At 43.2% G+C, this 27,029-nt stretch overlaps 1 protein-coding gene across 1 annotated transcript; it reads right to left on the bottom strand.

Annotated features, from left to right (window-relative positions):
• Positions 1-210: 210 nt before the first annotated feature.
• LOC135482395 (uncharacterized) lies at positions 211-27,029 on the bottom strand. The gene is made up of 7 exons (XM_064762359.1): positions 26,783-27,029; positions 17,817-17,925; positions 15,118-15,228; positions 12,833-12,943; positions 8,150-8,254; positions 3,495-3,632; positions 211-533 (listed from the first exon to the last, which is right to left on the bottom strand). The coding sequence occupies exons 1-7, from the start codon at positions 27,023-27,025 to the stop codon at positions 283-285; spliced, it is 1,068 nt and encodes a 355-aa protein (XP_064618429.1). The 5' UTR covers positions 27,026-27,029; the 3' UTR covers positions 211-282.

Here is a 27,029-nt window from a genome sequence, read left to right as displayed (position 1 = left end):
CAGCGTTACAACAAGTACGTGTCATTTACAGTACTAAAAGGCTTCTTTCATTCCATTGGCCACTTTTATTTCTGCGCGTGCACCTTAGAGTACAAATTGATTGTCTACCCTAGCTTTGTATTACTTGTGTCATCTCTTTCTCACGTTTTTAATGTCTCATATATTACAAAGGAGTCAGACAAATGAACCAAAACTTGCATTTGTTTTATTTGCTATCTTGAGTTTTATTTTGCACCAATATCTTAGCGGTACTTAGAAACGAAGATTCAAAATCAAAAGAGGTCAAGGACAGACTTGTGGATCATTGGCGGCGTCCACTACTGTGGTATACAGGCACATGGCCATCCACCTCTGCAGTTTCCCTTGGTGTCCAGGACAGATGCCTTGCGGGAGTGCGTTAAAGTTCTTCACAAAGCACATGTCCCTGAAATTCTGGCTCGAGATGAAATTTGGATAGTTACAGACCAGGGAAAAAATTGACGACTGGTGATCTCTGACGTAGTCACACAGGCTCCCACACGGCGTTGTTCTACCTGCAATGAAAAGGCATATGACTCAGAGTCGTAAAAGGAGGCCGTAACAGAGGTGTAACAGGACCTATTTTATAATATCTAGGTGAAACCAGTTGATTTACCCGTCGTGTAATATTCAAAGACGGTATCAAAAATTATGTTGAACAGTAACCCATTGTCTCCACCCAAACAGCATTTATCTCACTCAATAGGCCCTACATTTAGCAATAGCTTAATGTATATTTAGCCACAGCTAAATCAACTAACCAGTCAGAGGAAATTCGTATGTCATTAGCCACATCTGGGCTTAGATTTACTTCCATGTTTTCAAAACTGAGTACGCATCCAAGCGTACAACAATGGTGTTGTTGTAAACATTCACTGGTTTAAAATATCCTGTCCGGATCCTACGACCTGAACGCGCATTTATAAGGTATTTGAATTGGGCCGCTGAGGAAGCTGACTAGCTGGCAGTGCCCCTCCTCAGTGACGGTACATTCTATCGTACATTGCAATGAACGTTCGCGGCAAATCCGCAGATAATGAGCTAGTGTTAGTTGTAAACGGTAGTAAGCCTATCAATAGTTCAAGCGGTGGAAGAAATATCCTTCCAATAAGTTTTTGAATGAAAGTGTCTTGAGTACACCCTGGCTAGCTTCCTGACGTATTCTGGTATTTATAGGTACTTTATGCCAGACACTAAATACCTCAGTCTCACGATCAGTAAGACGCTAATGACATCCGATTCACCATTAGTCAGTCACTGAAGACCTAAGCCTCATGATCAGTAAGACGCTAATGACATCCGGACTCATGACTATTCAGAAACTAAACACCTCGGTTTCACGATCAGTAAGACGCTTATGACACCGGACTCACCATCAGCCAGATACTCAACACCTCAGTCTCACGATCAGTAAGACGCTAATGACACCGGACTCACCATCAGCCAGATACTCAACACCTCAGTCTCACGATCAGTAAGACGCTAATGATACCGGAATCACCATCAGCCAGATACTCAACACCTCAGTCTCACGATCAGTAAGACGCTAATGACACCGGACTCACCATCAGCCAGATACTCAACACCTCAGTCTCACGATCAGTAAGACGCTAATGATACCGGACTCACCGTCAGCCAGATACTCAACACCTCAGTCTAACGATCAGTAAGACGCTAATGACACCGGACTCACCATCAGCCAGATACTCAACACCTCGACTTCACGATCAGTAAGACGCTAATGACACCGGACTCACCATCAGCCAGATACTAAACACCTCAGTCTCACGATCACTAAGACCCTAATGACACCGGACTCACCATCAGCCAGATTCTCAACACCTCAGTCTCACGATCAGTAAGACGCTAATGACACCGGACTCACCATCAGCCAGATACTCAACACATCAGTCTCACGATCAGTAAGACGCTAATGACACCGGACTCACCATCAGCCAGATACTAAACACCTCGACTTCACGATCAGTAAGACGCTAATGACACCGGACTCACCATCAGCCAGATACTCAACACATCAGTCTCACGATCAGTAAGACGCTAATGATACCGGACTCACCATCAGCCAGATACTCAACACCTCAGTCTCACGATCAGTAAGACGCTAATGATACCGGACTCACCATCAGCCAGATACTCAACACCTCAGTCTAACGATCAGTAAGACGCTAATGACACCGGACTCACCATCAGCCAGATACTCAACACCTCGACTTCACGATCAGTAAGACGCTAATGACACCGGACTCACCATCAGCCAGATACTAAACACCTCAGTCTCACGATCAGTAAGACGCTGACACCAGACTCACCATCAGCCAGATACTCAACACATCAGTCTCACGATCAGTAAGACGCTAATGACACCGGACTCACCATCAGCCAGATACTAAACATCTCGACTTCACGATCAGTAAGACGCTAATGATACCGGACTCACCATCAGCCAGATACTCAACACCTCAGTCTCACGATCAGTAAGACGCTAATGACACCGGACTCACCATCAGCCAGATACTAAACACCTCAGTCTCACGATCAGTAAGACGCTAATGACACTGGACTCACCATCAGCCAGATACTCAACACCTCAGTCTCACGATCAGTAAGACGCTAATGATACCGGAATCACCATCAGCCAGATACTCAACACCTCAGTCTAACGATCAGTAAGACGCTAATGACACCGGACTCACCATCAGCCAGATACTCAACACCTCGGTTTCACGATCAGTAAGACGCTTATGACACCGGACTCACCATCAGCCAGATACTCAACACCTCAGTCTCACGATCAGTAAGACGCTAATGACACCGGACTCACCATCAGCCAGATACTAAACACCTCAGTCTCACGATCAGTAAGACGCTAATGACACTGGACTCACCATCAGCCAGATACTCAACACCTCAGTCTCACGATCAGTAAGACGCTAATGATACCGGAATCACCATCAGCCAGATACTCAACACCTCAGTCTAACGATCAGTAAGACGCTAATGACACCGGACTCACCATCAGCCAGATACTCAACACCTCGGTTTCACGATCAGTAAGACGCTTATGACACCGGACTCACCATCAGCCAGATACTCAACACCTCAGTCTCACGATCAGTAAGACGCTTATGACACCGGAATCACCATCAGCCAGATACTCAACACCTCGACTTCACGATCAGTAAGACGCTTATGACACCGGACTCACCATCAGCCAGATACTAAACACCTCGACTTCACCATCAGTAAGACGCTAATGACACCGGACTCACCATCAGCCAGATACTAAACACCTCTGTTTCACGAGCAGTAAGACACTAATGACATCCGACTCACTATCCGACAGAGACTAAACACCTCGGTCTCACGATTAATAAGACGCAAAGGATATCCGGCTTACCACCAGCCAGACAATCTCGGTCTCACAAGCAGTAAGACGCTAATGACCCCAGACTCACCATTAGTTAAAGGAATCTGTATATCGCTCCATGTGTTGGTAGATTTGATGACGTCACAGAGCTGGCATGTGTCAGCAGGGTTTATGGTTTCGTCGGGCCAGCAGGTGGTACTCGGGGGTATGGTACAACCGCCATGTCCTGCAGAAATATGTAATAAAGACAGCCTTATTCCACCCAGGCTTCTGTTTTTCTTTTCAACAGTAATCCAGTGCGACAAGACCAGAACTAATCAATGCAAAAGACTTGAAGCCTCGTGAAATTCTGAAAATAAGGAAGGTATTTTCCGTTATAATTCTAAGGTTGTATATTGTGTAGTGCGTTGTGTTGATTTGATTGTTACACCCTGAATATGGACGCCCAGGCTTGGTTTATTCAGCCGCTGTTTGATTTGGGCGGTTTACGGGTAATGGCTTTCGCTGTGTTGAGAATGTTTTTGAAGCGGGCGATCTTTCTGGATGCTTACTGTCAATGTATATACATTTTCTCTGTCCTGTAAATAGGTTATCATTTCTAGACTCAACTATGAATTGTTGCGAACATGTTTATTGTTTATAACCATTGAGACTGGGAAATTCTAGTATGTTTATTTGTTTATTTATTTGATTGGTTTTACGCCGTACTCAAGAATATTTCACTTTTACGACGGTGTGTGGAGGGAGGAAACCGGGCAGAGCCCGGGAGAAACCCACGACCATCCGCAGATTTCTGCAAGACCTTCCCGACGGAGCGGAAGAGGAAAATAGCCAGTCGCCTATATTCAGCTTTCTGTAAAATCAGTCATTCTAGCTACCAACATTGCCTTTGGTCAGTGACACGTAACAACTCAAGCTCTTCACATTGACGACTGGCCCCGATATCAAAGTTAGTAGAGCTTCCGCTTCGGGAGGCAGTAGATCCAGGGTCAATCCTGGATCGAGTCACACCTAAGACCTTGAAAGAGGAAGTTGTAACTTCCTGGCTTGGCGTTCAAATACATGTAGTGCACCGACTGCATCGCCCGTATCAGTAGAATGGTTAGAGCGGGGCACCTTACTAGCCTTCTGTAAGGCGTCTCAGTAAAGCAGCACTAGATAAAAGAGCGATGGAAATCCGTCCTGCAACAAAGAGGAACATTACATGCACTCTAAGGACTCCTTCGTCGTCAAATGACTGAAAAATTGTTAAGTACGACGTTAAACCTCAAGCACCCACTCACTCACTCTTCACATTGACATGTTGAACGTCCATATTATAACAAAGAAAATGCGATTAGAATACTTTTTTCTAATTCATGATGTTAAACTCCATAAGCTTACTTTCAACACCAACTACCCATTATTTAGGGTGACGTCATAATTATTCCAAACCAAGTTGTATGCTGGAGAGTGGAACTGGAGTGTAACATGTTTTACCGTGGCTGCACCAACAAGGGGTTATAACAAACTGCACGCAGTAACAGCCTACACCACTGTCTCTGCGAAGACTACATGGCTTTAATTTGCTAACATCCATTTCTAAATCCATAGAGCCGTGAGATAAAACACAATTCATTTATTAAGGTTATATTATATTAAAACGTGTAATCAACTTCAAATATGGCAGTGTCATCAACGGGGTTTACAGTTAAGTCGACAGGAGTTTAGGTAACTGGTGTCACCCTCCGTCAAAACACACTGAACTCCGTTCAATATCCAGGTTTATAGGCTTTAACATTATGTATTTTAAAAAGTGATCAAACTTTATTTTCCTTGCAAGAATATACTTTCAACGTATCCATATGTAGAGCTTGTGTTGTTTTGTGTCACTGACTAAAGGCAATTTTGGTAGCGAGTATGACTGATTTTACAGACAGCTGAATATAGGCGAGTCGCTAAAAGAAACAGGCGATAGATTGCTCAAATACATGTTGTTTGGGTCGAAAACGTGATGCACACACGCCATCAGTTTCACAGGTTTATTCAACTTTCGAGGAAATCACAGTGGCATGTAGTGACTGATTGAAACTAAATAACACATTATGCAACGAAATATTCATTCAAAGAAAATACCACAAAGAGGAATTTAGCTAAACCGCATTTGAACATCCACTTTACCCATGTATTTGGTCAACGGGTGACGGGTGCTACATTCAGATTGTGTTTTATTGATTCAGGTTTCACTAATTTGCATAGTGTGACGGGTGCTACAGACAAAAATCATTGATGACGCGTCACTCTGATGTCTTCACTGATCCATGTGAATTGTTATAAGACTGACCCTTCCTTTCGCGCTTGAAGATTAGCTGAGTTTATGTACTGTTTATGCATTAATACAGGCTTAGAGATATAGGTATAAGCCCTGTCAAATCAAAAGCATCAGCGTGGCTGGTGCTACAGGTCTTGTGACAGGTGCTACGGGTTTTGTGACGGGTGCTAAATGTCTTGTGATGGGTGCTACATGTTTTGTGACGGGTAATACATGTCTGTGACGGGTGCTACATATCTTGTGACGGGCACTACAGGTATTGTGACGGGTACTACATGTCTTGTGACGGGTGCTACACGTCTTGCGACGAGTGCTACATGTTTTGTTATGGGTGCTACATGTTTTGTGATGGGTGCTACATGTTTTGTGATGCGCGCTACATGTCTTGTGAGGGGTGTTACATGTCTTGTGACGGATGCTACAAGTCTTGTTATGGGTGTTACATGTCTTGTGACGAATGCTATAGGTCTTGTTATGGGTGTTACATGTCTTGTGACGAATGCTATAGGTCTTGTGATGGCTGCTACAGGTCTTGTGATGGGTGCTACATGTCTTGTGATGGGTGCTACATGTTTTGTGATGCGCGCTACAAGCCTTGTTATGGGTGTTACATGTCTTGTGACGGGTACTATAGGTCTTGTGATGGGTGCTACATGTCTTGTGATGGGTGCTACATGCTTTGTGACGGGTGCCACATGTTTTGTGATGTGTGGTACATGTCTTGTGACGGGTGCTACAGCTCTTGTGACGTGTGCTACATGTTTGAAACTGTCCCATCTAAAATTTCTTTGAAAAGCAAAAGTAGACAAGCAGACAGCACATTTATAGATGCAATTAACCTGTTTTAATGAATCCAATTTACTTCAATTAATAACTCATCTAATAACTTTCAATCTGGGTGATCATGTTGGTTGCCTAAACACTCAAACTAAGTCAAACAGAGAAATTGAGTGGGCATGTAGAGCAACATGCCTTTCCACAGTCTGTTGTCCCTTCTTGCAGTGGTTCTTTGGCTCTCGCTAGTTTTCCCAGAAAGTGAATACAGGTTATTGCATTCTTCTATGCTCTCAGATTTGCTTATGTGAAGTAATCAGGTCTTTCCTATACCAGTATTTTCAAACCGTCCAAAGATTGATTGTTTCCTTTAATGACAATACCAAGGCCTAAATGAGTTACAGGTTAACACTTAAAACTAGCAACGCCAACGGGACATCACTCGCAGCCTCATCACAACCTCTCTTCCTGTCCTCGTTTCACTATCTTTCGGATTTTTTGCAAATATTTGGGTAAAATAACGTTTTATTATAAGGTTTAACCTATATTCCTCCCTGTTTATGAATCATTAAATTTTCCGTCATGTGTTCAATTATACAATGACATAAATATTTATTTATTTATTTGATTGGTGTTTTACGCCGTACTCAAGAATATTTCACTTATACGAGGGCGGCCAGCATTATGGTGGGTGGAAACCGGGCAAAGCCAGGGGGAAACACACGACCATCCGCTGCTTGCTGGGAGACCTTCCCACTTAAGGCCGAAGAGGAAGCCAGCATGAGCTGGAATTGAACTCACAGCGACCGCGTTGGTGAGACTCCTGGGTCATTTCGCTGCGCTAGCGCGCTAAGCAACTGAGCCACGGAGGCCCCAAATGACATAAATAAAATATTTTTAAAAATTATAAAAAAAATAAAAAGAATGAAATATTATTGGTTGATGTGGCAATTTTAATGATGTAAAACTACCATCACTACATGTTAGATTTCACAACCAGTAGTATATATGGGCGGGAATGGGGATACGTTTGTCCCCTGGTAAATGTTAACATGTATCACAGTTGATTTAAACTGTCTATATGAGTTTGATCAGATATTTGAATAAAAAAATTATATACCAAGGCCACGAGGGCTCTATACATGTGTATTTATTTATTTTTTTGATTGGTGTTTTAGGCCGTACTAACAAATATTTCACTTATACGACGGCGGCCAGCATTATGGTGGGAGGAAACCGGGCAAAGCCCGGGGGAAACCCACGACCATCAGCGGGTTGCTGGCTGACCTATACATGTGTAAATGATCAGGCATAAAGTGGCATGTGACAATAAACGCCCAGTACTGCCTGCTAGGGCTTAATTTCCATCATGTTGACACCAAGCATGCACCTGTACACCAAAAATAGCAGCCTGGCAGTGAAAAAGACTTTTCATCCCAAAATACATAGAATTACCTTCGTTCTGAAAGTAGGGTACTGATTCCAAGCATCGGCATCAGACCGAATGCCACAGAAAATTACACATAAGCCATGGTTTTAACGTTAAATTGTGCCGTTTCTGTAGAAACTTCTGCTCATAAACTCAAGGCGTTCTGCAATTTGCGTTTATCGCAAGACAGAAGGGGAATTTCTACCTACATCAACTTTCGATGACTTACCGCTAAGAGTGAATGTATTGGTATTACTGTCACACTGCTGACAAGAGTTCCCGGGGTCAGCCTGTCCATCTGTGTAACACTCGCCTCCAATGAAACAAGAGCCCTCTGGAAATGACACAAAACATAAACCACCCATGGTAAAGCTACATTTGTCAATGACACAAAAACACTAACCATACATAGTAAAGCTACATTTGTCAATGACCATCCATAGTAAAGCTACATTTGTCAATGACCATCCATAGTAAAGCTACATTTGTCAATGACACAAAAACACAAGCCATACATAGTAAAACTACATTTATCAATGACCATCCATAGTAAAGCTACATTTGTCAATGGCCACCCATAGTAAAGCTACATTTGTCAATGACACAAAAACACAAGCCATAGTAAAGCTACATTTGTCAATGGCCACCCATAGTAAAGCTACATTTGTCAATGACACAAAAACACTAACCATCCACAGTAAAGCTACATTTGTCAATGGCCATCCATAGTAAAGCTACATTTGTCAATGGCCACCCATAGTAAAGCTACATTTGTCAATGACACAAAAACACAAGCCATAGTAAAGCTACATTTGTCAATGACACAAACACACTAGCCATGCATAGTAAAGCTACATTTACCACTGACCATCCATAGCAAAGCTACATTTGTCAATGGCCACCCATAGTAAAGCTACATTTGTCAATGACACAAAAACACTAACCATCCACAGTAAAGCTATACTTGTCAATGGCCATCCATAGTAAAGCTACATTTGTCAATGACCATCCATAGTAAAGCTACATTTATCAATGTCCATCCATAGTAAAGCTACATATGGCAATGAAATCAAACCACAAACCATCCATAGTAAAGCTACATTTACCAATGACCATCCATAGTAAAGCTACATTTGTCAATGACTATCCATAGTAAAGCTACATTTACCAATGACCATCCATAGTAAAGCTACATTTGGCAATGACCATCCATAGTAAAGCTACATTTATCAATGTCCATCCATAGTAAAGCTACATTTGGCAATGAAATCAAAACCACAAACCATCCATAGTAAACCTACATTTATCAATGTCCATCCATAGTAAACCTACATTTGGCAATGAAATCAAAACCACAAACCATCCATAGTAAAGCTACATTTATCAATGTCCATCCATGGTAAACCTACATTTGTCAATGAAATCAAAACCACAAACCATCCATAATAAACCTACATTTATCAATGTCCATCCATAGTAAAGCTACATTTGTCAATGAAATCAAAACCACAAACCATCCATAGTAAACCTACATTTGGCAATGAAATCAAAACCACAAACCATCCATAGTAAAGCTACATTTGTCAATGGCCATCCATGGTAAACCTACATTTGTCAATGAAATCAAAACCACAAACCATCCATAGTAAAGCTACATTTGTCAATGGCCATCCATTGTAAAGCTACATTTGTCAATGAAATCAAAACCACAAACCATCCATAATAAAGCTACATTTATCAAAGGCCATCCATAGTAAAGCTACATTTGTCAATGACACAAACCATCCATAGTAAAGCTACATTTATCAATGACCATCCATAGTAAACCTACATTTGTCAATGACACAAACTATCCATAATAAAGCTACATTTATCAATGGCCATCCACAGTAAAGCTACATTTGTCAATGAAATCAAAACCACAAACCATCCATAGTAAAGCTACATTTGTCAATGGCCATCCATAATAAAGCTACATTTGTCAATGAAATCAAAACCACAAACCATCCATAATAAAGCTACATTTATCAAAGGCTATCCATAGTAAAGCTACATTTGTCAATGACACAAACCATCCATAGTAAAGCTACATTTATCAATGTCCATCCATAGTAAACCTACATTTGGCAATGAAATCAAAACCACAAACCATCCATAGTAAAGCTACATTTATCAATGTCCATCCATGGTAAACCTACATTTGTCAATGAAATCAAAACCACAAACCATCCATAGTAAAGCTACATTTGTCAATGGCCATCCATTGTAAAGCTACATTTGTCAATGAAATCAAAACCACAAACCATCCATAATAAAGCTACATTTATCAAAGGCCATCCATAGTAAAGCTACATTTGTCAATGACACAAACCATCCATAGTAAAGCTACATTTATCAATGACCATCCATAGTAAACCTACATTTGTCAATGACACAAACTATCCATAATAAAGCTACATTTATCAATGGCCATCCACAGTAAAGCTACATTTGTCAATGAAATCAAAACCACAAACCATCCATAGTAAAGCTACATTTGTCAATGGCCATCCATAATAAAGCTACATTTGTCAATGAAATCAAAACCACAAACCATCCATAATAAAGCTACATTTATCAAAGGCTATCCATAGTAAAGCTACATTTGTCAATGACACAAACCATCCATAGTAAAGCTACATTTATCAATGACCATCCATAGTAAACCTACATTTGTCAATGAAATCAAAAACACAAACCATCCACAGTAAAGCTACATTTATCAATGTCCATCCATAGTAAAGCTACATATGGCAATGAAATCAAAACCACAAACCATCCATAGTAAAGCTACATTTACCAATGACCATCCATAGTAAAGCTACATTTGTCAATGACTATCCATAGTAAAGCTACATTTACCAATGACCATCCATAGTAAAGCTACATTTGGCAATGACCATCCATAGTAAAGCTACATTTATCAATGTCCATCCATAGTAAAGCTACATTTGGCAATGAAATCAAAACCACAAACAATCCATAGTAAACCTACATTTATCAATGTCCATCCATAGAAAACCTACATTTGGCAATGAAATCAAAACCACAAACCATCCATAGTAAAGCTACATTTATCAATGTCCATCCATAGTAAACCTACATTTGGCAATGAAATCAAAACCACAAACCATCCATAATAAACCTACATTTATCAATGTCCATCCATGGTAAACCTACAATTGTCAATGAAATCAAAACCACAAACCATCCATAGTAAACCTACATTTGTCAATGGCCATCCATTGTAAAGCTACATTTGTCAATGAAATCAAAACCACAAACCATCCATAATAAAGCTACATTTATCAAAGGCCATCCATAGTAAAGCTACATTTGTCAATGACACAAACCATCCATAGTAAAGCTACATTTATCAATGACAATCCATAGTAAACCTACATTTGTCAATGACACAAACTATCCATAATAAAGCTACATTTATCAATGGCCATCCACAGTAAAGCTACATTTGTCAATGAAATCAAAACCACAAACCATCCATAGTAAAGCTACATTTGTCAATGGCCATCCATAATAAAGCTACATTTGTCAATGAAATCAAAACCACAAACCATCCATAATAAAGCTACATTTATCAAAGGCTATCCATAGTAAAGCTACATTTGTCAATGACACAAACCATCCATAGTAAAGCTACATTTACCAAAGGCCATCCATAGTAAAGCTACATTTACCAATGGCCATCCATAGTAAAGCTACATTTGTCAATGAAATCAAAAACACAAACCATCCACAGTAAAGCTACATTTATCAATGAGACAAAAACACAAACCATCCAAAGTAAAACTACATTTATCAGTTAGACAAAAACACAAACCATCCAAAGTAAAGCTACATTTATCAGTTAGACAAAAACACAGTCCATCCAGAGCAAAGTTGCATTAACCAATGAGACAAAAACACAAACCATCAATAGTAAAGCAACATTTACCAATGGGACAAAAACACAAACTAACCATAATAAAGCTACATTTATCAATAACACAAAAACACAAACTGTCAATAGTAAAGCTACATTTATCTATGACACAAAAACACAAACCATCCATAGGAAAGTTACATATAAAGGAGACAAAAACACAAACTATCCATAGTTAAGTCACATATAAAGGAAACCAAAGCACAAACTATCCATAGTTAAGTCACATATAAAGGAGACCAAAGCACAAGCTATCCATAGTAAATTAACATATAAAGAAGACAAAAATACAAAATATGCATAGTAAAGCTACACATAACAAGGAGACAAAAAGACAAACCATCAATAGTAAACCTACATTTATCTATCACACAAAAACACAAACCATCCATAGGAAAGCTACTTATAAAGGAGACAAAAACACAAACCAATCATGCCAAATACAACATGTACATTTTTCAAGAAGACAAAACACAAACCATTTATGGTAAAATTACATAAAAACAGCAATCATCTGTGGTACTGCCACACAGAACAAGGAGATTCATGCAGGTGTAGGTCTTCCTACAAACTCTCACTAGATGTATGTACATGTATATCTCATATTACTTACATGATTAACACATCTCTTAGTTTACTACGCAAAATTTTAGCAAATAAAACTCACTCTGTAGAAAACCCTTGTAGACATTAGGCGCTGAGGGTTGTCCATCAGTCGTTTTAGGGATCTGCTCACCAAACTTGTCGATGATACGTGACTTTGGAACTCTAGCTTAATGCAGTTTATCAAAAACTCGCACTTGAATGTGCCATTAAAAATTTTAATTTTTTTAAAACAATTAGTCAGTTCAATAATTTTAAAATATACAACGGTAGCTGAATATAAAGAAAGCATAACAAATAATGTAAAATTTGAAGTGCAAACATTACCTGTGGTGGTCAGACTGGTTGTTGTGTGTGTGACGTCACATATACGACAACTGTCTTCATGGCTGATCTCAGCATCCTCATAGCATCTTCCACCCTCATTACAGACATTCCCTGCAAATTGAAATCAGAAGAAACATCCGGTATACATATTCTATAACATTCAATTACCGAAGACCTGTTTTTCTGACGTAACGAAAACCTGTAACAAAACTAAATACGAAAAGAATGATATGGAAACACTTAGAAACATGTGATCCATTTTAGCATATGTTAGCTGATTATTTTCAAAAATGAAACAATATAAAAAGATCCAACATTATTGTTGTGTCTTGTTTATTTTACTAAGTTGTACGCACCCTCGTATAGGTGAAATACTCTTGAGTACAACATAAAACGCCAATCAAATAAACTATGTTGTACATTTAAGTCTGAGATAGCATTATATGTCATTATAACACTGTCACACTGCAGTCTAAATCAGTCCATGTACTGTTAAAATCTGTAACTAGTCACATTAACGTACACTGAATGCTCCCTGCCTTGCGCAGCCCAAATGTCAAGAGAATATCTTGTCGTTCATCGGTGTGGGAGAGATAACAGGCCACTCAGATTCTGTCCAATTCTCAGGCTTTAGAACAACTGCACGGAGAATCACTCTCCAGGTATTGGTTATCTTTAGTATATGCTCCATTATTATCGCCTGACAAAGCTGAAATATGTACCTTTTTAGTCACATTTTTTGTGGTTTTCAACATTGTGCTCAACCGGCTGATTCTGTCCGTTATTGGTAGGGGTTTTGGGTCTGTGTAAGCTGAACTGTGTACAGAATTTTATGCAAATCTAATATAGAATGTGTTCAGTCAATTTCAGAATTTGGTCATCTACAGCTTTAAACCATGTGAGATTTAACGGCATGTTTTAGATGTTAAAACTCAGGAATGTTCCATTATGAAGTTAGGGGTTTAGGGGTTTTTGTTTGTTTACATTTTATACAAATGTGTCTAGTTTGTGTGTGTGGCTAATGCCTAAATTATAGTTATATAAGTAAGAGAAAAATTTTGTTCTTTTAAATGTGTTGATTTATTACAGCTTTGGTTGAAAGTATTGTATGTAGAATCATTATACGTATACTGTATCCAAACATGTATTGTGTATAATTGTGAATTAATTAGCATTCTGTGCATTACTTCACTGTAAAGTTTGGATGTTAACTCTAGAGCAGTGATAAATGCATTTCTATATTCTGAAGCTTAAATTACTTAGACAATTTCATATGATGCACTGAAATTCACTGATTACTGTGTGATGAACTATTTTAGTGTGACTCCCACAGTGACGAGTTTGTTCACACCTTTATTGTTATATTTATATCAGAAACTGTGATCAGGTGAAAGGTGTTCAATCAGAGTGCCTGTAGTTGTACTTTAAAGTGAGCATGAGATCTGGCAACTATCTAGTTTTACTGGGATATTTAGAACATTTAAATATAATTGTTTATTGGTCCACGATATTTAATTCATGTAATTTTTTGTATCGATAAATGCTTAATGTGTTAGTTTCTGTATTTTTTCAGAACGCTGTGTTTATCTAATGAAGATAATACACTATTAAGGAAGTCTCCGTGACTGCGCTCTGTTATCTGTTGCTCAAATCATACTAATTATGCCTTTAAAAGTTATGGGGTGAGTGAATGGTTGGGTCCACAAATTCAAAACAGGAAACAGTCGATCCAGCAGGATTGATCTTTAGATCATTACGACTGGTCAAATGTCAAACAAAAGCATCATCGTCGTCGTAAGACTCCCTTATATATACAGACGCTTGTTATTTTCAAATTATGACTGTGCAAGTATATATAAACATGATATTGTTTGTGTAATATACTAGAGTTAAGGGCCTCTCCATGGTCGAGGGGCTTACATGCCAGCGCGGCGCAATGGCCCAGGAAACTCCCACCAATGTGGTCGCTGTGAGTTCAAGTCCAGTTCATGCTGGATGCCTTTGCGGCCGTACGTGGTAAGGTTTTCCAGCAACCTGCGGATGGTCTTGGGTTTCCCCTGGTTCTGTCAGATTTCCTCCCACTATAATGCTGACTGCCTTCGTATAAGTGAAATACTCTTGAGGACGACGTAAAACACCAGTCAAATAAATAAATAAATACTAGTGATAATAGCCCTTTAGCTGTCCCTCCTTTTAAGCAACAATTAGACGCTGAACTACAAGGCCAACTCCAGATATTTGGCAAGACAAGAAGTGCCTTGGATATTCCAGCGCAGATGGCTTACCTCTGGGTGTAAACTCTGAGGTACTGGTCGTAGAGTTGCAAACTGTGCAGTTGTCCGCAGGGTTGATGTACCCGTCTATGTAACATGTACCACCAACAAAACATTTCTCACCTGAAAACAAGAAGTGTCAAACACTGGGAGGCTACCATTATTTACTAGTGTTGAAGACACATATCACCGATCACGCTCAAAATACATGGGCCTTGCATTTTGAAGAAGTCCTGCATATTAATTGTGATATTAACTGAATCCACCTCAGCTTAAATATAAATCTGATTCATGTTAAACTTAACATATCTGCCAAAGTTAAAGTTTCTCTCATGAACTTTACTGCGAACCAGTCATCTGTGTGGACGGGTCGGCAGACACCTCCGCACGCACAGTGACACCGTAGGGAGTCTTTCAACACCAATGACAGAATAGGGTACAGAGAGAGCATTTGATTAGGTCATATCGAGGAACAGTTGAGTCTACCTATCATCATGTCATTAGGTCATGTCGAGGAACAGTTGAGTCTACCTATCATCATGTCATTAGGTCATGTCGAGGAACAGTTGAGTCTACCTATCATCATGTCATTAGGTCATGTCATGGAACAGTTGAGTCTACCTATCATCATGTCATTAGGTCATGTCGTGGAACAGTTGAGTCTACCTATCATCATGTCATTAGGTCATGTCGTGGAACAGTTGAGTCTACCTATCATCATGTCATTAGGTCATGTCATGGAACAGTTGAGTCTACCTATCATCATGTCATTAGGTCATGTCGTGGAACAGTTGAGTCTACCTATCATCATGTCATTAGGTCATGTCATGGAACAGTTGAGTCTACCTATCATCATGTCATTAGGTCTTGTCGTGGAACAGTTGGTCTACCTATCATCATGTCATTAGGCCATGTCGTGGAACAGTTGAGTCTACCTATCATCATGTCATTAGGTCATCTCGTGGAACAGTTGGTCTACCTATCATCATGTCATTAGGCCATGTCGTGGAACAGTTGGTCTACCTATCATCATGTCATTAGGCCATGTTGTGGAATAGTTGAGTCTACCTATCATCATGTCATTAGGTCATGTCGTGGAACAGTTGAGTCTACCTATCATCATGTCATTAGGCCATGTCGTGGAACAGTTGAGTCTACCTATCATCATGTCATTAGGTCATGTCGTGGAACAGTTGGTCTACCTATCATCATGTCATTAGGCCATGTCGAGGAACAGTTGGTCTACCTATCATCATGTCATTAGGTCATGTCGTGGAACAGTTGAGTCTACCTATCATCATGTCATTAGGTCATGTCATGGAACAGCTGAGTCTACCTATCATCATGTCATTAGGTCATGTCGTGGAACAGTTGGTCTACTTATCATCGTGTCATTAGGTCATGTCGTGGAACAGTTGAGTCTACCTATCATCATGTCATTAGGTCATGTCGTGGAACAGTTGAGTCTACCTATCATCATGTCATTAGGTCATGTCGTGGAACAGTTGGTCTACCTATCATCATGTCATTAGGTCATGTCGTGGAACAGTTGAGTCTACCTATCATCATGTCATTAGGTCATGTCATGGAACAGTTGAGTCTACCTATCATCATGTCATTAGGCCATGTCGTGGAACAGTTGAGTCTACCTATCATCATGTCATTAGGTCATGTCGTGGAACAGTTGATGTGATTAGATTATGTGGCAGAAGAGTATCGTCATGTGATTAGGTTAAGTCAGTCTACCTGTCATCATCTGATAAGGTCATGTGGCAGAAGAGTGGAGTCTACCTGTCATCAGGTGATAAGGTCATGTGGCAGAAGAGTGGAGTCTACCTGTCATCAGGTGATAAGGTCATGTGGCAGAAGAGTGGAGTCTACCTGTCATCAGGTGATAAGGTCATGCCGAAGAGGAGTGAAGCCTAAGTGTCCTCACGTGATACAGTCATGTCCCAGAACAGCAGATCGCGAGAAATTATCCGTGCAGTAAACCTTTACGCGGCATGTGTGCGCAAATTTTGGTCATAGGTGGGAAACGGGGATGCATTTATGGCGACGAAAGGTTTCATTTTACGATTCGGGTCGCAGCGCATTTTATATACTTTCATTTTTTATTCGTATTATATTAAGTGTGGGGTACATTGGATATTGGGATGACTGATGACGTGTGGTCTGATCACTTCTGTTAGGGAGCATCTGACCATGGAATGCCTGTGTGCCGATCACTTCTGTTAGAGAATAGCTGTCCATGGAATGCCTGTGGTCCGCTCACTTCTGTTAGAGAGTAGCTGTTCATGGAACGCCGTCTGTTAGGGAGTAGCTTGCCATGGAACGCCTGTTTGCTGACCATTTCTGTTAGAGAATAGCTAACATGACTCTAGAACAGCTGGCTTTATCCCAGCCTTTTCTTCACTATTCCCCTAAGCAGCGCCTGTGGCTGGTATAAACATTTCGTGAACTCCCACATACGCTCTTATGTGTGGAACAATGTGGTGGTTACAAAAAATAAAAGATTGGCGGCCAATTGTCACCAGCGTAAGGGGAAATTTACATTCTGGAAATAAAATTTAAAACATTTAAGGCTTAAATATGCAAAACAAATAACATGTAATTTTGGTCAATTTTGATAATGAAACACATCATGTTGTACAATTTAACAAAGCCTTAGATGAAAGAGAGATTTGATTCATGCTACAGGTATATTTTCTCACCTGGCATTGACCACCGAGTTAGGCTCTGTCCAATGTCACAGACTTCACACGAACCGCCATTACTGTCTCCCGGGTTGTAACACATACCACCGATGTAACAACTACTGTCCTATAAAGACACAAAGAATATAAGGCACGACTTTTATTATCATACCGGTGTTGGAAGATCGTAAAGAAAATTCTAAAATGACACTTCTTCTCGTGAGCAATCGAAGAAAGAGATAGGGTGTGGTATGGCCTGAAGAAGTAGGATGCGGACTCACTTGCAGAGGCAGGGTGTGGAATGGCTGAGAGAAGAAAGTTGTGGAATGACTGGCAGAGGTATGGTGTGGTATCAATCAATAGTAGAGGCAAGGTTGGGATTCATTTGCAGAGGTATGGTATCGAATCATAGGCACAAGGCTGGGGAATTACTGGCAGAAGTACGCTGGGGAATCACTGACAGAAGTAGGCTCGGGAATCACTGATAGATGTAGGCTGGGGAATTACTGACTAAAGGAGGCTGTGGAATCACTTACAGAGGTAGGCTGGGGAATCACTTACAGAGGTAGGCTGGGGAATCACTAGCAGAGGTAGGCTGGGGAATCACTGCTAGAGATAGGCTGGGGAACTACTGGCGGTGGTAAGCTGTGAAATTACTGGCAGAGGTAGGCTGTGGAATCACTGACAGATGTAGGCTAGGGAATCACTGACAGAGGTAGGCTGGGGAATTACTGGCAGAAGTACGCTGGGGAATCACTGACAGAAGTAGGCTGGGGAATCACTGACAGAAGTAGGCTGGGGAATTACTGACTAAAGGAGGCTGTGGAATCACTTACAGAGGTAGGCTGGGGAATCACTTACAGAGGTAGGCTGGGGAATCACTGACAGATGTAGGCTGGGGAATTACTGACTAAAGGAGGCTGGGGAATTACTGGCAGAGGTAGGCTGAGGAATCTCTGACAGACGTAGGCTGGGGAATTGCTGACAGAGGTAGGCTGGGGAATTACTGGCAGAGGTAGGCTGGGGAATCACTAGCAGAGGTAGGCTGGGGAATTACTGGTAGAGATAGGCTGGGGAACTACTGGCGGAGGTAAGCTGTGGAATCACTGGCAGTGGTAGGCTGCGGAACCATTGGCAGACGTAGGCTGAGGAGTCACTGGCAGAAGAAGAATGTGGAATCACTGGAAGAGGTGGACTGTGAAACTGCTGGCAGAAGTAGGCAGAGGCAGAAGTAGGAGAAAGACTGGGGAATTATTGGCAGAAGTAGACTGTGGATTCTCGCTCATTGGTAGAGGTTGGCTGGAGAGTGACTAGAGGGGTTGTAATCATTTGAAGAGGTAGATTGTGACCCTGCTGGCAGAAATAGGCTGGGGAATGACTGGCAGAGGTAGGATTAGGAACCATTGGCAGAGGTAGGCTTATTAACCATTGGCAGAGGTAGGCTTAGAAACCATTGGCAGAGGTAGGCTTAGGAACCATTGGCAGAGGTAGGCTTAGGAACCATTGGCAGAGGTAGGCTTAGGAACCATTGGCAGAAATAGGCTGGGGAATGACTGGCAGACGTAGGCTGGGGAACCATTACGCTGGGGAAACACTGACAGAGTGTGGAATTTTAGGCAGAAGTAAGCTGGGGGTCCACTGACAGATGTAGGCTGGGGAATCTCTGACAGACGTAGGCTGGGGAATTACTGGTAGAGGTAGGCTGGGGAATCACTGAAATAGGTAGGTTGGGGAACCATTACGCTGGGGAAACACTGACAGAGTGTGGAATTATAGGCAGAAGTAAGCTGGGGATCCACTGACAAATGTAGGCTGAGGAATCTCTGACAGACGTAGGCTGGGGAATCACTGGCAGAGGTAGGCTTGGGAATTACTGACAGAAGTAGGCTTGGGAATCACTTACAGAGGTAGGCTGGGGAATCACTTACAGAGGTAGGCTGGGAATTACTGGCAGAGGTAGGCTGGGGAATTACTGACAGAGGTAGGCTGGGGAATTACTGGCAGAGGTAGGCTGGAGAATTACTGGCAGAGGTAGGCTGGGGAATCACTGACAGAGGTAGGCTGGGGAATCACTGGCAGAGGTACACTGACAAATCATGAGCAGAGGGAGGCTGGAGAATTACTAGCAGAGGTAGGCTGGGGAATCACTGACAGAGGTAGGCTGGGGAATCACTGGCAGAGGTAGGCTGGGGAATTACTGCCAGAGGTAGGCTGGGGAATCACTGACAGAGGTACACTGAGAAATCATGAGCAGAGGGAGGCTGGGGAATACCTAGCTGAGGTAGGCTGAGAGATCATTGGCAGAGTTAGCCTGGGGAATCACTGGCAGATGTACACTGAGAAATCATGGGCAGAGGGAGGCTGGGGATTGACTAGAGGTGTTACACTGAGAAATCATTGCCAGAGTTAGGCTGAGGAATCCCTAGCAGAAATATGGCTGGGGAATTACTGACAGAGGTAGGCTGCGGAATTACTGGCAGAGGTAGGCTGGGGAATCACTGGAAGAGGTAGGCTGGGGAATTACTGGCAGAGGTAGGCTGGGGAATCACTGGAAGAGGTAGGCTGGGGAATTACTGTCAGAGGTAGGCTGGGGAATTACTGACAGATGTAGGCTGGGGAATCACTGGCAGAGGGAAGCTGGGGAATTACTGCCAGAGGTAGGCTGGGGAATAACTGGCAAAGGGAGGTTGGGGAATCATTGGCAGAAATAGGCTGTGGAATATTTTGCAGAGGTAGGCTGAGAAATTGTTGGCAGAGGTAGATTGGGAAATCACTTGCACATATAGGCTGCGGAGTTACTGCCAAATGTAGGCTAGGGAGTAACTTGAAGAGGTAGGTTGGGAAATTACTGGCAGAGGTATGCTGGGGAATCACTAGCAGAGATAGGCTGAGAAATCGCTTGCAGAGGTACACTGAGAAATCATGGGCAGAGGGAGGCTGGGGATTGACTAGAGGTGTTACACTGAGAAATCATTGGCAGAGTTAGGCTGAGGAATCCCTAGCGGAGGTAGGCTGAGAAATCATTGGCAGAGTTAGGCTGGGGAATTACTGCCAGAGGTAGGCTGGGGAATTACTGCCAGAGGTAGGCTGAGGAATCACTGGCAGAGGTAGGCTGGGGAATCACTGACAGAGGTACACTGAGAAATCATGGGCAGAGGGAGGCTGGGGATTGACTAGAGGTGTTACACGGAGAAATCATAGGGAGAGTTAGGCTGAGGAATCCCTAGCGGAGGTAGGCTGAGAAATCATTGGCAGAGGTAGGCTGGGGAAAGACTTGCAGTGGTAGGCTGAGAAATCATTGGCAGAGGTAGGCTGGGGAATTACTGACAGAGGTAGGCTGGGGAATCACTGACAGAGGTACACTGAGAAATCATGGGCAGAGGGAGGCTGGGGAATACCTAGCTGAGGTAGGCTGAGAGATCATTGGCAGAGGTAGGCTGGGGAAAGACTTGCGGAGATAGGCTGAGAAATCATTGGCAGAGGTAGGCTGGGGAATTACTGACAGAGGTAGGCTGGGGAATCACTGGCAGAGGTAGGCTGGGGAATCACTGGCAGATGTACACTGAGAAATCATGGGCAGAGGGAGGCTGGGGATTGACTAGAGGTGTTACACTGAGAAATCATTGCCAGAGTTAGGCTGAGGAATCCCTAGCAGAAATATGGCTGGGGAATTACTGACAGAGGTAGGCTGGGGAATTACTGGCAGAGGTAGGCTGGGGAATCACTGGCAGAGGTAGGCTTGGGAATTACTGACAGAAGTAGGCTGGGGAATCACTTACAGAGGTAGGCTGGGGAATCACTTACAGAGGTAGGCTGGGAATTACTGGCAGAGGTAGGCTGGGGAATTACTGGCAGAGGTACACTGAGAAATCATGACCAGAGGGAGGCTGGGGATTGACTAGAGGTGTTACACGGAGAAATCATAGGGAGAGTTAGGCTGAGGAATCCCTAGCGGAGGTAGGCTGAGAAATCATTGGCAGAGGTAGGCTGGGGAAAGACTTGCAGTGGTAGGCTGAGAAATCATTGGCAGAGGTAGGCTGGGGAATTACTGACAGAGGTAGGCTGGGGAATCACTGACAGAGGTACACTGAGAAATCATGGGCAGAGGGAGGCTGGGGAATACCTAGCTGAGGTAGGCTGAGAGATCATTGGCAGAGGTAGGCTGGGGAAAGACTTGCGGAGATAGGCTGAGAAATCATTGGCAGAGGTAGGCTGGGGAATTACTGACAGAGGTAGGCTGGGGAATCACTGGCAGAGGTAGGCTGGGGAATCACTGGCAGATGTACACTGAGAAATCATGGGCAGAGGGAGGCTGGGGATTGACTAGAGGTGTTACACTGAGAAATCATTGCCAGAGTTAGGCTGAGGAATCCCTAGCAGAAATATGGCTGGGGAATGACTGGCAGAGGTAGGATTAGGAACCATTGGCAGAGGTAGGCTGGGGAATCACTGGCAGAGGTAGGCTTGGGAATTACTGACAGAAGTAGGCTGGGGAATCACTTACAGAGGTAGGCTGGGGAATCACTTACAGAAGTACGCTGGGGAATCACTTACAGAGGTAGGCTGGGGAATTACTGGCAGAGGTAGGCTGGGGGAATTACTGACAGAGGTAGGCTGGGGAATTACTAGCAGAGGTAGGCTGGAGAATTACTGGCAGAGGTAGGCTGGGGAATCACTGACAGAGGTAGGATGGGGAATCACTGGCAGAGGTAGGCTGGGGAATTACTGGCAGAGGTAGGCTGGGGAATCACTGGCAGAGGTAGGCTTGGGAATTACTGGCAGAGGTAGGCTGGGGAATCACTTACAGAGGTAGGCTGGGGAATCACTTACAGAGGTAGGCTTGGGAATTACTGACAGAAGTAGGCTGGGGAATCACTTACAGAGGTAGGCTGGGGAATCACTTACACAGGTAGGCTGGGAATTACTGGCAGAGGTAGGCTGGGGAATTACTAGCAGACGTAGGCTGGGGAATCACTGATAGAGGTCTGGGGAATTACTGGCAGAGGTAGGCTGGGGAATTACTGGCAGAGGTAGGCTGGGGGAATTACTGACAGCGGTAGGCTGGGGAATTACTGGCAGAGGTAGGCTGGGAATTACTGGCAGAGGTAGGCTGGGAATTACTGGCAGAGGTAGGCTGGGGAATTACTGGCAGAGGTAGGCTGGGGAATTACTGACAGATGTAGGCTGGGGAATTACTGACAGAGGTAGGCTGGAGAATTACTGGCAGAGGTAGGCTGGGGAATCACTGACAGAGGTAGGCTGGGGAATCACTGGCAGAGGTAGGCTGGGAATTACTGGCAGAGGTAGGCTGGGGAATCACTTACAGAGGTAGGCTGGAGAATTACTGACAGAAGTAGGCTGGGGAATCACTGACAGAGGTAGGCTGGGGAATCACTTACAGAGGTAGGCTGGGAATTACTGACAGAAGTAGGCTGGGGAATCACTTACAGAGGTAGGCTGGGAATTACTGGCAGAGGTAGGCTGGGGAATTACTGGCAGAGGTAGACTGGGGAATTACTGGCAGAGGTAGGCTGGAGAATTACTGGCAGAGGTAGGCTGGGGAATCACTGACAGAGGTAGGCTGGGGAATCACTGGCAGAGGTAGGCTGGGGAATTACTGGCAGAGGTAGGCTGGGGAATCACTGGCAGAGGTACACTGAGAAATGATGAGCAGAGGGAGGCTGGGGAACACCTAGCTGAGGTAGGCTGAGAGATCATTGGCAGAGTTAGCCTGGGGAATTACTAGCGGCGGTAGGCTGAGGAATTACTTGAGGAGGTAGGCTGAGGAATTATTTGCAGAGGTAGGCTGGGGGAATTACTGACAGACGTAGGCTGCGGAACCACTGGCAGGGGTAGGTTGGGGAACCATTGGCAGAGGTCGGCTGGGAAATTGCTGGCAGAGGTACACTGAGAAACCATTGGCAGAGGTAGACTGTGGAATCATTGGCAGATGTAGGCTGGGGATCCATTGGCAGAAATAGGCTGGGGAATCACTAGAGGAGGTAGACTGCGAAATCACTAGCAGGGGTAGGCTGGCGAATTCCTGGCAAAGGGAGGTTGGGGAATCACTAGCAGAGGTAGACTGCGAAATCACTAGCAGGGGTAGGCTGGTGAATTCCTGGCAAAGGGAGGTTGGGGAATCACTAGCAGAGGTAGACTGCGAAATCACTAGCAGGGGTAGGCTGGCGAATTCCTGGCAAAGGGAGGTTGGGGAATCACTAGCAGAGGCAGACTGCGAAATCACTAGCAGGGGTAGGCTGGCGAATTCCTGGCAAAGGGAGGTTGGGGAATCACTTGCAGAGGTAGACTGGAATCACTTGCAGAGTGAGGCTGGAGAATCACAGGCTGAGGTAGATTGGGGAATCACTAGCAGAGGCAAAATGTGGAGTCTTTGGCAGAGGCATTGTGTGAAATCACTGCAAAAGATGGGCTGTAACAGGCTTTACTGATATTATATTTACTCCTATATCACATTTAGACCCTAATAATTCACACAACAGGCCCTACTGATGGTATACTTACTCCTATATCAAATTTACACGCGCACAAATTACACAAAAGGCTTTGTTAATGCTGTACTTACTCCCATATTACATTTACACTTGTACAAGTCACACAACAGGCTTTGCTGATGTTTGTACCTTTTACCCAGCTGACAATTGGTATCACATTTACACCTGCACAAGTCACACTACAGGCTCTGCTAATGTTATACTTGCCATCCAGTTGACCATTGACACTGACTCCTGTACACGTAACATAGACGGCTTTGCTGATATAATGCTTACTGTTCAACTGCATACCCGTACCACATTCACACCTGTACAAGTCACACAATAGGCTTTGCTGATATTATGCTTACTGTTCAACTGCATACCGGTACCACAATCACACCTGTACAAGTCAAACAACAGGCTTTGCTGATATTATGCTTACCGTTCAACTGCATACCGGTACCACATTCACACCTGTACAAGTCACACAGCAGGCTTGGCTAATATTATGCTTATCGTTCAACTGCACACCGGTACCACAATCACACCTGTACAAGTCACACAGTAAGCTATGCTAATATTATACTTACCGTCCAACGGCACACCGCTGCCACATTCACACCTGTACAAGTCACACAGCACACCTTCTGATGTTATACCTTCCGCCCAGCTGACCTCTGGCTGTACAAGTCAGACAACAGGCTTTACTAATGTTATATTTACCGCCCAACTTCACACTGGTACCACATTCACACCTGTACAAGTCACACAGCAGGTTTTGCTGATGTTATACTTACCGTCCAGCTGACCATTTGTACCACACTGATGCCTGTACAAGTAACATAGACATCTTTGCTGATATTATGCTTACCGTTCAACCGCACACCGATGCCACATTCACACCTGTACAAGTCAGACAACAGGCTTTGCTGATATTATGCTTACCGTTCAACGGCACACCGGTACCACATTCACACCTGTACAAGTCACACAACAGGCTTTGCTGATATTATGTTTACCATTCAACGGCACACCGATGCCACATTCACACCTGTACAAGTCATACAACAGGCTTTGCTGATATTATGTTTACCATTCAACGGCACACCGGTACCACATTTACACCTGTACAAGTCAGACAACAGGCTTTGCTGATATTATGTTTACTGTTCAACGGCACACCGGTACCACATTTACACCTGTACAAGTCACACAACAGGCTTTGCTGATATTATGCTTACCATTCAACTGCACACCAATGTCACATTCACACCTGTACAAGTCAGACAACAGGCGTTGCTGATATTATGCTTACTGTTCAACGGCACACCGATGCCACATTCACACCTGTACAAGTCAGACAACAGGCTTTGCTGATATTATGCTTACCGTTCAACTGCACACCGGTACCACATTCACACCTGTACAAGTCAAACAACAGGCTTTGGTAATATTATGCTTACCGTTCAACTGCACACCGATGCCACATTTACACCTGTACAAGTCACACAGCAGGTTTTGCTGATGTTATACTTACCGTCCAACGGCACGCCAGTACCCCATTTACACCTGTACAAGTTAAACAACAGGCTTTGCTAATATTATGCTTACCCTTCAACTGCACACCGGTACCACATTTACACCTGTACAAGTCGCACAACAGGCTTGGCTGATATTATGATTGCCGATCAACGGCACACTGGTACCACATTTACACCTGTACAAGTCAAACAACAGGCTTTGGTAATATTATGCTTACCCTTCAAGTGCACACATTTACACCTGTACAAGTCACACAACAGGCTTGGCTGATATTATGATTGCCGATCAACGGCACATCGGTACCACATTTACACCTGTACAAGTCAAACAACAGGCTTTGCTGATATTATGCTTACCGTTCAACGGCACACCGGTACCACATTCACACCTGTACAAGTCATACAATAGGCTTTGCTGATATTATGCTTACCGTTCAACGGCACACAGCTGCCACATTCACACCTGTACAAGTCATACAATAGGCTTTGCTGATATTATGCTTACCGTTCAACTGCACACCGGTACCACATTCACACCTGTACAAGTTAAACAACAGGCTTTGCTGATATTATGCTTACCGTTCAACTGCATACCGATACTACATTTACACCTGTACAAATCACGCTACATGCTTTGCTGATGTTATACTTACCGTCCAACTGTACACCGGCATTACAATTACACCTGTACAAGTCACAAAGCAGGCTTTGCTGATATTATGCTTACTGTTCAACTGCACACCGATACTACATTTACACCTGTACAAATTACGCAGTACACTTTGCTGATGTTATACCTTCCGCCCAGCTGACCTCTGGTGCAACATTTACACCTCTACAAGTCAGACAACAGGCTTTACTAATGTTATATTTACCGCCCAACTGCACACCGGTACCACAATCACACCTGTACAAGTCACACAGCAGGTTTTGCTGATGTTATACTTACCGTCCAACTGCACATCGGTAACGCATTGACACCTGTACAAGTCACACAGCGGTTGTCATACGGCAGGTATATCAACTCGTTACCAAACGTGTCGGCGTCGTCGCTGACCGACACATACCACCCGGCCAAAACTCTGCCCTCCAGGATGGGGATGGTGTGGTTTGGTACCAGACAGGCAACACTGTTACAGCTGATATAACGAGCAGGCACTACCGTTGTTGGTCCTGTGAACAGCGGGCCCATCTCA

Source organism: Liolophura sinensis, chromosome 1 (assembly GCF_032854445.1).
Source record: "Liolophura sinensis isolate JHLJ2023 chromosome 1, CUHK_Ljap_v2, whole genome shotgun sequence".
NCBI classification, from domain to species: Eukaryota; Metazoa; Mollusca; class Polyplacophora; order Chitonida; family Chitonidae; genus Liolophura; species Liolophura sinensis.
Note: the sequence above shows the minus strand (reverse complement) of the source record. Positions and strands in the feature narration are given on the sequence as shown.

Bases quoted from the DNA above. Each gene is read 5' to 3' on its own strand.
- LOC135482395 (XM_064762359.1), bottom strand. From the start codon at position 27,025: ATGGGCCCGCTGTTCACAGGACCAACAACGGTAGTGCCTGCTCGTTAT. The intron at 12,944-15,117 runs GTAAGCCATCTG...TTCAATTTGCAG, and splicing joins CTCAGAGTTTACACCCAGAG to GGAATGTCTGTAATGAGGGT. The intron at 8,255-12,832 runs GTAATGTTTGCA...TGTCATTTCCAG, and splicing joins AACCAGTCTGACCACCACAG to AGGGCTCTTGTTTCATTGGA.